Source organism: Microcebus murinus, chromosome 5 (genome assembly GCF_040939455.1).
Source record: "Microcebus murinus isolate Inina chromosome 5, M.murinus_Inina_mat1.0, whole genome shotgun sequence".
NCBI lineage: Eukaryota > Metazoa > Chordata > Mammalia > Primates > Cheirogaleidae > Microcebus > Microcebus murinus.
This window is the reverse complement of record NC_134108.1, coordinates 78,953,059-78,971,283: the sequence shown is the minus strand read 5'-3', so window position 1 is coordinate 78,971,283 and position 18,225 is coordinate 78,953,059. Positions and strand designations below refer to the sequence as shown.

The 18,225-nt window shown below is 35.4% G+C and overlaps 1 protein-coding gene across 5 annotated transcripts in view; it reads left to right on the top strand.

Moving 5' to 3' along the window:
- The window catches only part of KCNQ5 (potassium voltage-gated channel subfamily Q member 5), a 510,994-nt gene that overhangs the window by 372,602 nt on the left and 120,167 nt on the right, over positions 1-18,225 (top strand). For all 5 annotated transcript variants that reach the window (XM_012754013.3, XM_012754011.3, XM_012754012.3 and 2 more), the window contains exon 3: positions 5,073-5,199. In XM_012754013.3, the coding sequence (XP_012609467.2) occupies positions 5,073-5,199 (127 nt within the window). The remainder of the gene's footprint in view (positions 1-5,072; positions 5,200-18,225) is intronic.

The following is an 18,225-nucleotide window of genomic DNA, read 5'->3' as shown; positions in this document are numbered from 1 at the left end:
TGAATGATGTAGTTTCTCTACATCTTCCCAGACATTTTGTGTTGTCACTATTTTATATTTTAGCCATTCTGATAGCTGTGTAGTGATACCTTTATCTTATTGTGGCTTTAATTTACATTTCCCTGTGGCTAATGATGTCAAATATCTTTTCATGTGCTAATTTGTCATCTGTATATCCTTTTTGGTATACGTCATCTTTTATGAATTTCCTCTTCACATCTTTTGCCAAATTTCTAAGTTTTTTTAACTGTGGAATTTTGAGGTTTCTTTATACATCCTAGATATTAGTCCTTTGCCAAATACGTGGTTTTCAAATATTTTCTCATAATTTGTTTTTTAACCTCAGTACATGGACTCTCACAGAGTAAGTTTTTACTTTTCACAGAGTACAATTTATCAATTTTTTCTTTTACAATTTATGCTTTTGATATCATGATTAAGAACTCAACCTAAATCCTCAAAATTTTCTCATATACTTTTTACTAAAGTCCATATCTTTCTGTGTTTAATATTTCATCCCATGGTCCATTTTCAAATGATTTTTGTATACAGTGCGAGGTATAGATTGAAGTTCATATTTTTTGCTTATAGATGGTCCAATTTCTCCAGCATCATTTATTGAAAGACTATTTTTCCTCCATTGAACTGCTTTTACACCTTTAACAAAAATCAATTTTTAAAAAATTGAGCACATTTGTGTGGGTGTAGTTCTGAGTCCTCTGTTCTGTTCCCTTGTCGTATGTGTCTGTCCCTCCACCAAGACCACATGATCTTGATTGCTGGAGCTATCTAATAGCCTTAATATCAGGTAAAATGATTCCTCTTACTTTATTCTTCTTTGTCAGGATTGTTTTAGCTGTTATAAGGCTTGCACATTTCCATGTAAATTTTAGAATATGTTTGTATCAAAAAAAAAAAACCCTGCTGAGATTTTGACAGGCATTTCGTTAAATCTATAGATCAGTTTGGGAGGACTTGACTTCCTTATTATGGTGAGTCTTTGATTCATGATCATGGTATTTCTCCCCGCTTATTTAGGTCTTCTCTGATTTTTAAATTTTATCAACATTTTGTAATTTTCAGCATATATCAACTGTACATGTTTTGCTAAGTATATATGTAACTAGCATTTCATACTTGGAATGCTTATAAATAATATTGGTTTTAATTTTGATTTCCATATGCTCGTTGTTAGTATACAGAAATGTAATTGATTTTTGTGTGTTGATCATATATCTTGCAGTATTACTGAAATTAGTAGTTCCAAGAGTGTTTTTGTAAATTCTTTAGGATGTTTTCTGTAGATAATCATGTCAATGATCATCTGCAAATGGAGACCACTTTATATTTACCTTTCCAAACTGTATGCTTTTTTTTTTTCTTTTATTTGCCTCATTGCAGTGACTATAACTTACAGTACTGTGTTGAAGAGTGGTGAAAGTTGACATCTTGGTTGTTCTCAATTTTAAGGGAAAGCATTCAGTCTTTCACCATTAAGTATGATGTTAGCTGTAGGTTTTTCATAAATGCTGTTTATCAAATTGAATTGTTCACCCTCTATTCCTAACTTGCTGAGAGTTTTTATCATGAATGGGTGTTGGATTTTGGCAAATGCTTTTTCTGTATCAATTAACATGATTATATGAATTTTTTTTCTTTAGCTTGATGATATAATGCATTATAGTGATTGCTTTTGAACACTGAGCCAGTCTTGCATACCAGGAACAAATCCTACTTGTTTATAGTCTGTACTTTTTATATATTGTTTGATTTTATTTGCTAATATTTTGTTGAAGATTTTCATATCTAAGTTCATGAGAGATATTGGTTTTTGTTTTGTTTTATTTTGTTTTTGTATTGTCTTTGTCCAGTTTTAGTGAAAGGATAATACTGACATCATAGAATGAGTCAGGAAGTGTTTTCTCCTCTATTTTGTGGAAGAAATTGTGTGAAAATTGTATAATTCTTCTTTAAATGTTTGGTTGAGTTTGCCAGTGAAACCATCTGGCCTAGACATTTTTGGGGGGAAATTTTAAATCATGAATTCAATTTCTTTAGAGGTTATAGGGCTATTCTAATTATCTAGTTCTTTGTTGAGTTTTGGTAGTTTGTAGTTTTCAATGATTTGGTCCCATTTCTTCTGAATTGTCAAATTTATGTACATAAAGTTATTCATAGTATTCCCTCATTTTTTTTTATTTGTAGAGACAGGATTCTCACTATGTTGTCCAGGCTGGTCTGGAACTTCAGACCTCAAGAGTTCCTCCCACCTCGGCCCCTAAAATGCTGAGATTATAGGCATGAGCCACTGTGCACAGCCCACTCTAATTTTTTAATGGCTGCAGAATTTGTAGTGATATCCCCAATTAATGGCTGATGCTGGTGATTTTTGTCAGCTTGCCAGGGGTTTATCAATTTTATTGATTTTTTTCAAAGAACCACTTTTTTATTTCATGGATTTTCTCTATCATTTTCATCTTTTCAATTTCATTAATTTATGCTGTTATCTATATGATTTCCTTCTTTCTGCTTTCTTTGAGTTTTACTCTTTATCTAGTTTGTTGAAGTAGGAACTTTGATTATTAATTTGAGGACTACTCATTTCTAAGTATTTAATTTAATGTTATAAATTTTCCTCTCTGATCTGCCTTTCCTGTATCTAACATATTTTGATATGTTTTATTTTCATTCAGTTCTATGTATTTTTTAATTTTCTTTGAGACTTTCTATTTGACCAATGGATTACTGAGAAATGTGTTGTTTAATTTTCACATGTTTAGAGAATTTATCTTTCTGTTATTGATTTCTAGTTTGATTCCATTGTGGTTCTAGAACATGCTATGTGTGATTTTATTCTTTTAAACTTTTTGAAGTTTGTTTATGATGTAAGTAAGATATGTTTGTTCTATCTTGGTAAATGTTCCATGCATGCTTGGGAAAAAATGTGTATTCTGCTATTATTGGGTGGAATGTTCTATATCTGCCAATTGGACCCTGTAGGTTGAATGTCTTGTTCAAATAGTCTATATACTTGCTAATTTGCTTTGTAGTAGTTCTGGAAAGATGGATAATAAAGTCCCCATATAATTATGGATTGATTTGTCTATTTCTCCTTTTAGCTCTATCAGTTTTGCTTCATGAATTTTGAAACTCTGTTTTCATTTTTTTCCCTAACCTCTTTTAAAAACAAAACAAAAAAAGAAGCAGCAAGCAATATTTCTGAACAATGGGCCTTGAGTAAGGAATTTATAGGTGTAATTCATCCTGTCTCACATCCTGTAACACAGAAATACTTGGCATACCTTACTTAAAAACAATGTCTATACATCCATTGGTGTCATCTGCTTCCATGAAAAAGAAAAATCATTACATGGTAGTAACTGAGGGCTCCAGCTACATTGGGATTTTCTTGGGTCTCTCTCATACTATGACCTTGAACAATTAGAGTGTCAAAATTCATAGCACAAGCAGGAGTTAAGGGCAGGGATAAAAAAATGGACCTACTATTAAACCTAAGTTGGGCACAGTCACAGCTACATGGGTAATTTGGGCCTCACCATGCTTTCTATATGTGGAAAAATGTGTTGGATTAAAAACAAATTATCTAACACTTTGGACACCTTAATAAATGAATAGACTCAACTACCCAGATATATGGTCAAAACCAAAACAAAGCCAAAACTAAACAAAACCCTCCAATCCTTAATGAATGCTTACTGACCTTAGTTTTGGTTATCTGTGCATAAAGTCATCTTCGAAGATTTATCCTATAAATGGTTTCAAGTTACTGTAAGTGAGCAGTGATGATATTGAGGATTTACTTCCCATCATGAGGAATATTTGTAGATTACCTAGTGCAAAATAACAGAAGGATAGAATGATATATCACTACTAGGCATTTCAAAAGTGCAGCATATCATCATGCACTCTAACTAAAGAAACAGACATTTGCCTGAAACTTGCAACAAAAATGCCATTTTTGTAAATTTGGTAACAGCTTTTATCTTGGGAGTGGGGTGGGAGAGTGGGGAGTGGATTGGAACTTTTACTTTCTATGCTCTATATTTCTCTGATGTTTGGAAGTTTTAGTAAAGACCATGTATCACTTTCATAATTAAGCCATTATAATAAATATTAATAAATATTGTTCTAAATTGGAAATGTTGAGTTGACTCTTGTTTAAAAACAAGAAAGGGAATTATTTTTTTAAAAGAAAATCAATTTTCATAAACTCAGTGCCTGTCCCTCTGGGGACAGCAAGGTGATGCACCAAGCTTGCTCCAGAGATGCTTTCCTTTTACAAATTCCATTTGGATTTTCGTTGTGTGACTGACTGTTTAATGAGCCACTTTAGCTGGCCTTTCCCCAGGGTTAACTCACAACTCTTCCTAAATAATCTCAAAGTCATTTTGCTGGAGCAGGTGTTGTTTTCTAGCAGCTCTCGCCAAAGGGCAGCATACTAATTAACGGGCTTTGGATCTGGAGGATTCAGGGTCTCATCTCTGGCAAACGATATATGTGCCACACACAGTAATGCTACTTAAACTTACTCTTTTATAAGAAGATTTTGACACTGTAACAAAAGAACTCAGTATATTTCTAAATATTTATTTCTTTCTCTCTGAGAACAACTCTTGAAGGTTTAGGAATTATGTCACTCCTTGCAGCAAAATGAAGCTCTGTTTTCTGTAAAACTTGCCATTATATTTCAGGAACCGTGCTATTTCATTTCAGATACTTCACATGTAGCTAAAGTCAGTAACGCTATAAATTCCGGATGGGACAGATCCATTATGCAGCCTGCGCATTTATATTGAAACTGACTCCTAAATTTGCAAAGTGTTAGTGACTTGAAAAGGAATAGCATTCCATGATTCCTAGAGAATCAACATGAGGTTCGGATGTTTTCCAGGTTTAGTTTGATTTGGAGAAGAGGAGATGTTCTTAACTTCAGACGTTAACAACTAGATGTTCTAGATAAAATGCCTAAATGCCCAAAAATATTCATAGAGCTTCTTGCTGTGGTTTCCTCTATAATGCTTCTCTCTGACACGTCTTATCTGATATTTTAGGAGTTCGTGATGATTGTCGTCTTTGGTTTGGAGTTCATCATTCGAATCTGGTCTGCGGGTTGCTGTTGTCGGTATAGAGGATGGCAAGGAAGATTGAGGTTTGCCCGAAAGCCCTTCTGTGTTATAGGTGAATATCAAAGTCCCAAATACCTGGATTGGTGACACCCCACCCTCTCTCTCTCGTATTGCAACATTTGGTTAATATTAAAAGGTAACATCCATGGAGTACTTACCATGGACCAGGCACGCTTGGGGTTTTAAAATGTTGACTCATTTAATCCTCATCACAACACTATGAGGTAGATATTTTATTATCTCTATTTTACAGAAGAAGAAACTGAGAGGCAAAGAGAGGCGAAGTAAGTTGCTGAAAGTCGTACAGGTAGTAAGCGATAGAGCTGGGATTTGAGCCAGGTGATCTGACTCTAAAACACCCAGTTCTATCGATTAAGTTACACTGAAATATATGGTTCACCTGTGTTGCCCTGATTTGGGGAAGCATTGATTTCAGTAAATATAAAAGACTCTTTTTGCTCTACAACATAACACCGGGTCATGCTCCTGATCAGCTGGAGTGAATGGCAATGTGTTAGTCCCAGCGATGCACATTAGTTAGCATGCTTCAGGAATTATTAAGAATATGGTTTACTTAATGCATTGATAACTTCAGACCTAACAGCATGTTCTACACTTTGAAATATGAGTCTCCCAACCCCACTCTACAATCACCAAATAAATAACACATACATCGCTAGCTGCTATGGTGTCTGAGGGACTCCATTCACCTGGGTTCCAGCTTAAAATTATACTTCTTAATGAAGATGCCAATGGGCATTCTGGAGTTAATCTCTGCCCTCTCCCAGTAATATATTTTAAAGTATTCTCACAAAATTGAAAACTCTCTATATAAAAGCAGTTATTATTAATCATTATTATTTGACAGCTAACTTTGGTTTTCTCGCCCTTTTGTCCTTCTCACTTCTTAGGCAGTCATTCAAACCCAAATACTGAAGTTCTTGATGAAGCTTACTTATTTCATTTATTTCCAATCTGAGAAAGTGGGTTTTTAATTTTATGAGGTACTTCAGATGATCTTCTTCATCTACAATGGGTTGTCCATTTTGTTTTCGGAGTCAGGAATCGTTGAGTCATCTGTTTCCTCCCTTACTCCTGTTTCCCTGTGGTTGGGGCAAAGTGGATTTAAGGAGGAAAGTGTCTCCCCATCCATGGGCACTATTAAGAAGAATCCTTTGTTCTATGCCTGTTTCATAGTATGCACATTTCAAAAAGTCTCCATTCATTCAACCAGAATTTATGGAAATCCGGCTGTGTGTGAGACACTGGTGTTACTAGTGAACCTAATAAAATTCTAAGTTAAATCAATCTTACAATACCTTGCTTGGACTTCGCTAATGCAGTCTATTTGTCCAGCTGTCTGGCTTCTCCAAGAATAGGCTTTACTTCTTTTTCAAGCTGTTATGCTAAGGTGTGGAGGAAAGTAGGTGGCAACTCCTAGCCTTGCAGGTCCTTCTAGCCCCAAGGCATATTAATAAAGGCATTTCATTTTTCTCTCTGGAGACTTTTTTCTCTGTCTGAATTCTCTGCTCAACCAACATTATGAAGGCCTGTAACTTGATACGAAACTACTGCACAACAAGTACTTTCTGTCCCATAAGGGGCCCAGACAAAACAATTCATAAGGCAGATGGTTGGCCAAGATTCACTCAACTTCTACAGGATAAGGTCGGTTCATGGATGACTGCAGGAATGTTTCATTTCAGATTTTAAAACCAATTAAAAATTGGTTTTGTTCCAATTCCAGAGGCAATGCCAACATAACTCTGGCCTCCACGCTAAAAAGAAAGTTCTTTCCCAGATGCCTGCAGCCTTTTGATAGCTGTTTTCAACTCTGGATACATCAGCACATCTTAGTCCTTTAAACTTTCTCTTCCTGTCTCAGATCCTTGCAGGTCTTGACATAACATGTGGTTCTAAAAATGGTGTTATGTTGTGTTATCTGTAATCTTACTTGCCTTTGTACCTATCAATAGTGGCCTTCCAAATTTAGTATGACATGGTTTAGGTATAATCGCAATTTTGTTAACTGTTGAAGCCTTTTCTTCATTTGGACATTTTACCGCTAGTAAATTAGAATAACTGCATTTTTTTAGTCTTTTATTAAATGTGTATGTTTGATCCATGCTCCAGCTGAACTGATGTAAGAATGAAACATGTTCAAATGTGGCTTATCAGTATGACATCAGTAAAATTTAACCTTCACAGAGGAATCAGACATCACCTGCCTGAAGGTATCAGACTGTACCAAATGACTATGGAGACTATTTGTGGGCCTGTTTAACAGGTCCTTAAAAGTGCTTGATGTCACTATTAAAATGGGAAAGTAAACCCTGTAGTTCTCTGTTCAACCTAATTTGCTGTGGAAAAAAAATGAAAAAAAGAATAGCATCTCTCATCTGTCCATGATAACTGTCCTGAGTGGGAGTTTCAAAATGTAGCTAAAACCTCTCCAGAAGACTCCATATATTTGTAATATTTGATTACTCTGAACATGCCAAATCCATACCCAAATGTTTTTACAAGTCTTAAGCATTCGAGAAAAGAACATAGAAAAGATTGTGGTAGCACATAGAAAAGATTGTGGTAGGCTGGTTGTGCCTTCAATGTGGGAAATGCTTTCCATAAATAAAAATAACCAGTGTTATTCTTTCCAATTGGAAACAGACTGAAACTGCTGCAGTGGTCAGCTAGCAAGCCTCGTATGCTATTAGTGCCTATTGACAGAGGCCCTATTGTAAGAGACCTCATGGGCTAATTGCCAAAGACCTTCCTCTCTGAACTGTCCCCTCTTTACCCCTGCACTCTAGCCAGAACCAGGAGCATATCAAAAATTCACTGATTTAAGATTCAGTTTATTAGAGAGTATATGTGGTATTCATTTTTCTCTTCTTAAGATACTTCACTTAGGATAATGGTCTCCAGTTCCTTCCAAATTGCTGCAAAAGGCATTACTTCATCCTTTTTTTATGGCTGAATAGTACTCCATGGTATACATATACCACGTTTTGCTAAACCACTCATGAATTGATGGGTACTTGGGTTGAATCCACATCTTTGCAATTGTGACTTGTGCTACAATAAATATTCAAGTGCAGGTGTGCTTTTGATAAAATGACTCATTTCCTTTGGGTAAATACCTAGTAGTGGGATTGCTGGATCAAAGAGTAGGTCTACTAGTTCTTTGAGAAATCATAAAATCATTGTATACTTGTATTTGGAAAACTTTTTTTTTTTTTTTTTTTGAGACAGAGTCTAACTCTGTTGCCCTGGCTAGAATGCCATGGCGTCATCCTAGCTCACAGCAACCTCAAACTCCTGGGCTTAAGCGATCCTTCTGTCTCAACCTCCTGAGTAGCTGGGATTACAAGTATGCGCCACCATGCCCAGCTAATTTTTTCTATATATTTTTAGTTGGCCAATTAATATCTTTCTATTTTTAGAAGAGACAGGGTCTCACTCTTGCTCAGGCTGGTTTCGAACATCCTGATCTTGAGCGATCCGCCTGCCTTGGCCTCCCAGAGTGCTAGGATTATATGTGTGAGCCACCGTGCTTGACCAGGAAAACATATTTTAAACAACTGTAATTTAGGAGGAAGAAAAAAATGTATTTATTTTTTTTATTAGGTATTTTCTTTCATTAATACTGTCTATTGACATATCTCTGCTTGATTTTGAGAGTTTCCTTGGAAAATTGGTAAAATCTTACCTAGAATATAAATTTTTTCTCACACCTATGTGTTCAATTTATATCTATCCCCTAAGACTCTGTCATCATAACATGTCTACAGCTGTCGTCAGTAATCCTTGCATTTGTAGAGTCGAGTATATTTTGGGATGACTACTCAAGCTGCCCTTCACTTACCTGGGCTGGCTGATTTATGATTTCTGTACATTCAAACACAAATTACTCACCCAATAACATCAGCATTAAAAGTGTGTGAATAACCTCCAAGACTGATTTCATAATCATTCTTTTTTCTAGACTTCATTAATGAACTACCCAAAAATTGCAAATTGCACCAAAGGCTGATATTCAGATCACAGTAATGAGCTTGATGTGTCAGGAAGCCAACAAATTACTTCTAACAGTGGCTTTTTTAGATTCCTCAGTAACTCTTTTTAAAGACACATATGATTTTTCAGTCTTGCAGTGACTCTCAGTGAAGCAGAAAATACCAGCCTGTTATTAATCTTGGATCTGTATTTGATGCTAAATGTAAGTTGATTTCTTATTGCTATTTTAACAGTTTCCCTTCCTCTTCAGTGTAACATTTCCACAAGAGGACAAAAGTGGCAAACCACAATGCAGATGTTTCCCCCATGAACAGAGCATACATGTCTTTGAAATGAGATAAAAGTTCCTCAGGAAAATGCCAACAAGTGTATTTTTATTAGAAAATGCAACCAGCTTCTTACATGACTAAAACAAAATTGAAGCCTTTGTTAAAAGCAACCACATCGTTGAGGCTGCTCTAATATATCTGTGAGTTCATCTTATTAAAAGGCAACTTAGACTGCTAGTGTGTTTAAGTTAGGTCACAAACTCCCAAAACTGCCACTGGCTTCTAAACTGATTTAAGACATCATTTTTCTTCTTCTCTGCCTTCTCCATCTTTTGTTCTAAAAGATCTGCGCTTGTATGGCATCATTTTTCTATGCCTTCTCATCTCTTTTCTCCCTGGGTAGAAATTATATTCTCTCGGGTTATTTCCTGTCAGTCATATACTCTTCTGGGACTTCCGTTTCCTTCTAAGTGTTTGCACCCCTTCAGCACACATTCCTTCCATTGGATTAACTGGACCACATGAGGACAATTAAAACCATTTCAATCCCTTTAATTAATAATAGTTGATATTTATTGGGAATTACTATATGCTAGGTACTGCTCTAAGCACTTTATAAATATTGTCTTATTTAATCCTACATAAGTACTATAATATCCTATTTTACAGACAAGGAAATAAGACAAGACTTAAGAAACTTGCCCAAAGTTAGAAAGATGATAGATGAAAGAACCAGAGTTTATTTCTCATGATTTCACTGTACCTACCCAACTGTGGAAATTATGCTTATTGTTTATTAGCATTTTAAAATTAAATTTAATTGGACCATGTCTATTGTCATCAACTTATAAACAAAGAACACGATACTTTCATGGTCATCATTAGTAATTCAAGATCTTTGAATGAGAAGCCAGACTTTACACAACAACATTAATTGTAGTATCAGCTTTAATTATATTAACTAAATCACATTAACTATTGCTGCTTTCTAACCTGAAGGGGAAATTGGGGTCCCAAAGACTTATTTGCCTTGTATCAAATTGCATGTGCTCTTGAGGAATGTTTTCATGAGATTCCCTGGGTATTTCCAAATTGGAGACATCTTCAAGATAAGTAATGTTACTCCCAGGAATGCCTTCACATATTTGTTAACATTAATAGACTCTTGGTAATTTAGATAATTGTTTAGGTAATTGTTGACCTGGTACAAAAACTTACCATATTAGCTGATATGATCTGACCATTTAGAGAATGCCCTTAGAGGAAAATGAATAACAAAAGATTATTTCCCACTCCTATAAACTTTAGTAGAACACTATGATATATTGCTCTAATATTCTGTACTATCATGTTATGTAAGAAAATTCATTCAGAGTACTTCTTATGTGCCAAACACAATCTTAGGTAAAAAAGATACAAAGATGAATAAAACATGGTCCCTGCCTGTAGGAATATAGTCTTCTGTGCCCTTAAAGTAGGGCAAAATGGAAAAGAGGAACACTAATTACAGTGATACAGAGCAAAGGTGATGGAAATTAAAGTAGCCATGGAAAGAAGGCTATAGAATATCTTGACTGATTGCATGAGACAAAGGAGCAAAAGATCACCACCACCCACTACCCAGGTTTTGAGCTTATGTTTGAGTTGTCTAGCAAACACTCACACAATTTCTACCATGTCCAAGCATGGTTCTGGATGCTGGGGAATCTGTATTGCACCAAATGAACAAAGTCTTCCTTCTCGTAGAGCTAATATTCCAGTGGACAGAGGAAAATAATGCACTCATTTTTTTAAAACAAGGTAGTATCAGCTAGAGATAAGCATAATGAAGAAAATAAAACAGAGAAAGTGGTAGGCTACCTTAGATTGGGTGGTCTGAGAAAGTCTAAGTATTAGACACTTGAGTTGACCTGAGTACTAAAAGGGAGCAAGCCATGAGAAGAGTTAAGCACAGATCTTTCCAGGCCAGCGCAGAGCAATTGAAAAGATTCCTGAGACCTGATGAGCTTGGTTTGAACAAGGAGAAGACATAACATACTGTGGCTGGGGAGAATCGTAGGAAGTGTTAGGGGAAATAGGCAGACGTTACACCCTGAGAGCCACGTCAACCATGCTGTCCTGAATCAAGGCAGCTTTAGAGACAGGCTACCTAACGTAGGTCCAGTAGGTTGTTGGCAGGCCTAATAATGAATACTGTTTGGGTTAAAACCAACAATATTAACCAGGCAACAAAAAGTATGGCCCTGAGTTTTTTGGTCATCTATACCTGTTTAAACTTCGTATGAGCAATATACAAATTATTAAATATAATCATAACTTATAAGGAAATAATCCTCTGACTTTCTACATTTTTTGCCCTTAGAAACATGAAATTTCAGATTTAAAAAGAAAATGTGTTATGATCTATGAGCAACTGGAATTGTAATAGAATGCAATGGAAAAATTTTTATAGCCCATTGATAACTATCATCAGTAAGCAATTCCTAAGAGCCTTCTTACCAAAGGACTCTGTTCCCTACTCTTAGTTATGATGATTACAATACAGAATTATTTCATTAAAGATTGTTTATTTCTTTTGAAAAATTGTCCATTTTTTCCCTTGAGATGTTATCTGAAAGCTTATGATCTATAAGAAGCATTAAACTGTCGCTATGGGGTAAATTTTCAAAGTGGTGCTTAGAATTTGCCAGCGTGAGTCCCATTAACTTCAGTGGAAGTCCTGCAGTTAAACGGCTGCACATGGCTTTGAAAATGTTCTACAGTATGTCTTTGCACCGCCTTTTTTTTTTTTTTTTTTAGTTTTTAATAAATACCACAGAGCGACTCAGTGCACAGCTGATTGCAGTATTTAAGATCGTGGATAATGCACTGTGCAGTGGGAGGCTTTTAAAATTAGATTTTAAAGCTTCATTTCTATTAAGAGTCACAACAACAATATAAATACATCTTTAATTCTTCAAAGAGCACCTTTCTATAAAGAAATTTGGAGCTCAATTAGAATATAGAGCTCATAAAGCAGCACTGTGTCCCTCTGAGACATTGTTTATCTCACCCTATAGACGGGAAAATTGAGGCACCGTGAAGTAGTCCTCAGCCCATAAGTCAACAGTGAAGCTAGGAATAGCATGCTGGCCTCCCCATAGCTCCTTGAATTAGAAATCACTGCCTCTTGTCAGAGTCAAACTTAATTACAGCATAATCCATTTAATCTACACATGGAAGAATAATGAGGGAGCAGGAAAAATGAATTTATTAACAAACTGATAGGAGACCATATTACATAAATTAGCAACTTTCTGTACAGGATCCAGATTTTCAGCATGTTCTAGATGGTGTCTGATGACATGAAAGAGATGATACTAATTCCATTGGCCAGAATTGGCAAAAGACCTCTTTATTCTCTTCACTTTGAAACTTAAGTAAAGGCTTCACTTGCAAATGCTGCAGAACCATCTTTTTTGGTCATGAATAAACCTGATTTTAAACACACACACACACACACACACACACACATACACACACACACACCATGGGAGGAAAAGTGTGGATTTCCCTCCTGACCCCTTCTGGGTTAAAAGAAAGTAGTACATTGTGTTAAATGCTCAACTCGGCCTTCTCTAAAATAAAAGATGAGTATGATTTCGTTTCATTTTTTGACTTTTGATTACTTTTCCTCTAATTCCCCATGGCTGTGTACATGTTAGTCCATCCATTGTCTGCTTCCTAAATATACATTAAAGAAAGGACAATAGTTGAAGAGCTCTATGTTTAAATAAGAAATCTTCCCTTGAAGCTGAGAGTAACAGGAGGGCAGGAGTTGGGCTTCCTGGTGTTACATCAACAGGAATAAAATTCCATGGATTGAATTGTAAGTCATTAGTTGAGCATGGTAGTGTGCACCTGTAGTCCTCACTACTCAGGAGGCTGAGGCAGGAGGATCACTTGTGCCCAGGAGTTTGAGGTTGCAGTGAGCTATCATGACACCACTGCACTCTAGCCTCGGTGACACAGCAAGACCCTGTCTCAAAAACAAAAATTGTAAGTCATGTTTATGAGCTGATATTACCTCCATACAATCTTACTAAAGTTGGAAGATATTATAACCCCCATTTTATGTATTTAAAAACTGAGATTTAGATTAACACCCTTGTCAAGGGTCACACTGTATATAAACCAAAGGTGGGTAGAGTTTGCTCACATCAAGTCTTAAGTTCTTTCCATGACACCCCATTATCTCTGCACCATTCATGTGCAGCACAGGAACAAATTAAATAAACCATGTGATGAGGTCTGCTTCCTATTCCCAAGTCTCCCTCCCCACCATGAGATATTATCTAAAGTCTAAAAGAAAATGGATGTCAATGTCATAAATGATGCAATTCTTTCTTCCTAAGATTTTTTCCAGTGTTTTATTTTGAAATAATTGGGTTTTTTTTGTTTCAGACAGAGTCTCACTTTGTTGCCCAGGCGAGAGTGCAGTGGCGTCAGCCTAGCTCACAGCAACCTCAAACTCCTGGGCTCAAGGGATCCTCATGCCTCAGCCTCCCAAGTAGCTGGGACTACAGGCATGCGCCACCATGCCCGGCTGATTTTTTTCTATATATATTTTTAGCTGGCCAATTAATTTCTTTCTAGTTTTAGTAGAGATGGGGTCTCACTCTTGCTCAGGCTGGTTTCGAACTCCTGACCTTGAGCAATCCGCCTGCCTCGGCCTCCCAGAGTGCTAGGATTACAGGCATGAGCCACTGCGCCCGGCCTAGTTTGAAATAATTTTAGACTTACTTAGAAGTGAAAACATAGCACAGAGTTCCCATGTTTGTATGTACCCTTCACCCAGCCTCCCCCAATAACATCTTACCTAAGCATAATGCAATAGTCAAAACCAGGAAACTGATATGAATACATACTATTATTATTAAACTACAGACCTTATTTGGATTTTACTGGTTTTTACATGCCCTCAAATTTTTTATATAAACTACTATGAAATTTGATCACATGTATAGATGCATTTAACCACCATCAAAATCAAGACACAGAGCTTTTCTATTATCCTAAAAAACTTGGGATGCTATGCTTTGTGTTAACCCTTTATAGGTATTTCTTTACCCCAGTCCTAACCCCTGGGAAGTACTAATCTGTTCTCTATCATTATAATTTTATTATATTTAGAATGTTATATAAATGAAATTATAGTAGTAGTCTTTTGAAATTGGCTTTTTTCCACTCAACATGATGCCCTTTTGTTGTTGTTGTTGTTTTTCTGTTTTTGAGACAGTGTCACCCCAGCTAGAGTGCAGTGGCGTCATCATAGCTCACCAAAACCTCAAACTCCTAAGCTCAAGCAATCTTCCTGTCTCAGCCTCCTGAGTAGCTGGAACTATAGGCATGTGCCACCACACCTGGATAATTTTTCTATCTTTTTTTTTTTTTTAATAGAGTCCAGGTCTCACTCATGCTCAGGTTGGTCTCGAACTCCTGACCTCAAGCAATCCTCTCGCCTTAGCCTCCCAGAGTGCTAGGATTACAGGTCTGAGCCATCACGCCCAGCCCAGTATGATGCTATTGAGATTCATCTAAGTTTTCACATACATCAATAGTTCATTCCTTTTTATTGCTGAATACTATTCCATAATATGTACATGCCACAATTTGCTTATCTATTTATCCATTTACCTATGAAAGGTCATTTGAGTTGTTTCTAGATTTGGGCTATTACAAACAAAGCTGCTATGACAATTCATGTACAGGTTTTTGAATGATCATAAGTTTTTATTTCTCTAGGATAAATACCCAGGAATGGGATTACTGGGTCATATGGTAAGTGTTTGTTTAACTTTGTCAAAAACTGACAAACTGTTTTCCAGAGTGTAGCCATTTCTTTTAAAATATAGAAATGCCTAACTACTAATTCCCATGGTAATTATAACAACACAAACAAATTTATCAAAAGAATCATTAAATTTGTATAGTTTTTTGCTATTTTTGTATTTTTTCTTGTGGATACAAATAAAAAGTATGGCAATTTAAAAAAAAAAAGAAAAGAAATGCCTAAAATATTTCATGGGAGTGAAATGGATCTATGCTGACTTAAATGACATTTTTATTTTCATAGAAAATGTATGTTTCTGCTTTTTTTATTTTTCTATGAAAACTATTTTTAATAAGCAGAAATTGCTGAAATTCATATTTCACCACTTGGGTCAAGAAGCAAAGGAAAATATAGCCCATTAAGAAGCAATCCTTCATGCTTTGATAAATGAATGTAAATTTGATGTTTATGTAGATGAGGTGTTCAGAGACCAATTAATGTAAAAAGCCATACTTTACAAATTCCTGAAGGACCATTACTTAAATATAACTTTACTTCGTAGAAAGTCCTTATTCAAGCAAACTTTACTGAGACCAATACTAATTATTCTTGCCTGCTAAAGGATACACATAATCACATTAGTTAGTGTATCAAAGCACTACTCCAATGGAATAAAATGTTTTAAATTGCCACCAAGGCCCAACTGTACTTTATAGGGAGTTGGGTCCAATATTCCTGGTTCTAATGTCACTAAAAAGAGATGATTTGTTGTTCTTAATATAATACCTCTCAAAAATCCCCCAATTCTTAAAACTATTCTCTAAGACTCTGCTTTTCCTCCAAAACCCTCTTTAATGTCTCCCAGTGAGTCTTCCATCATAACCAACAAAAAAAAAAAAAAAAAATCATTTTCTCAAAAGTTAGTAACAACCCCACATAGCCAAATTCATGAATTTCAACTTCATCCTCACTCTGGTTATAAGCAATGTTGGAACAACTAATCACTTATTTGGAAATAGATAAAGTTGAATTCATACCTATCTTACCATTTTCCAAGATAGATGCCAAATAATGCAGAGATTTAAATTAAGACCATAAAATACTCGGAAGCAGAAATGAGTAAATTCTCTCTAACCCCAGAACCAGGAAGGACTTTCTAACTATAACTAAAAGCACAGAAGTCATAGAAAAAATATTGATTAATCAGACTACATAAAATCAGAAAATATTACATAATACACAAAACAATGAATAGAGTAAAAAGACAAATGTTAAAAAATATTTACAACTCTATCAGAGACAAAGAGCTAATCACCTTAAAACATAAGGAGCTCTAGAAATCAAGAAAAATCCAACAACCCAATGAAATATAAAGGATGGGAAATGGATATGAACAGACAGGTCACAGAACAAGAAATACATACATGCCTCTTAAACATACTCAGTCTCACTCATAAAAAAGAAACGTAAATGATAACATTTTCTCACTTATGAGATTGGCAAAAATCTGCAATTTTACCACACACATTTAATTTTTGTGTAAGAAAGAATATATATTCATATTGCTTATATCTATATTTTCAAAATTGGAAGGATACAAAAGTGAGAAAAGAACAATAAGTTTACCCAAAGATAGTGATTGGGCATAAAATGAATGGAAGCAGGGATAAAAGCAGTATTTCTCATCAATTACCTCTTTATATCATTTTGCTGTTTAGACCATCTAAATGTATTAACTATTCAAAACTAAGTAAAAAGAACTATTACCTGACACAGGGTTAGCACAGTTTAAATATTGACTATTGTCATTATTTTTGCATGGCAATATTGGGATGGGTTGATTGGTTCATATGATGTACAGTTGTGCAGAATCTCACACTCTAGGCGCTTTTGTCATTGCAAAGAGGGACAATGCCAAAGATAACTTACCATAGGATTTTCATGTGAATCCCCTCAGTTCTGGGCTGAAGTAACATAGAATAGCATTTTTAATTATCTTAAAGCCCTATTCTTTTTTTTTCCCCCTGTGGAATTTTTTTAATTTCAGCATATTATGGGGGTACAAATGTTAAGCTTACATACATTGCCCTTGCCTCCCCTCCTCCCTTGAGTCAGAGCTTCAAGCATGTCCATCCCCCAGACGGTGCGCATCGCACTCACTATGTACGTTAAAGCCTTATTCTAAAAGATGTTTTGTGATTTGCCTTAATTTGCCCTCCATATATTTCCTTAATTTTTTCTTTTAATTTTTTTCCTATATCACATGATATCAAGTAAATCTCCTGAATTTTAAACTTAAAATTTTAGTTGTACCTTTTCAAAGGATTGTTTAAGAAGATAAAATGAGATGATGCATGTGAAGTGCATAGGTTAGTGCCTGGCATGCAATCAATGCTTCATAACTACTAATGGTAGTAAACTAAATCATAAAAATGCATTCAGTGTAATCTCTGTTCAGTTCTACAATACAGAACTACAATCAGAAAAAATATCTATTCAGACCTCTTTGTATATTTTTGTTGATTACTTTTTCTCAAAATATCTTCATCAATATTATATTCCTAGAATTTGAGAATCTGTATTATAAATAAGAATAAATTTTATTTTAAAATGGTAAGGAAAGGGATAAGAAACAGTCCAGGTACTTTTTGAGTCTAGAACTTTTAGATATAATAAATAATTTCAAGAATGGTGCATATGGTCCCTAAAGGTTGTTGGGCTAATTAGAGAGGGTTTTGAAGCTTTGTTTTAGACTGGTTGTTAATTATGGCTTAACCTACATTTCTGCTAAGAGGGCTTCCCTGGCCCCTTAACTAAGTTAACTGTCCCTGAAATTGTGCTGTTTATATTTCTCCTATCTTAACATTCATCACCCATGACTGTGGTTTCTAGATTCAGTGTCTTCTATACAAATAGTTTATGCCTGGTGTGGACAGAAGGCAACTCTATTGTCTACACCACCCATGTCTCAGCCATACCC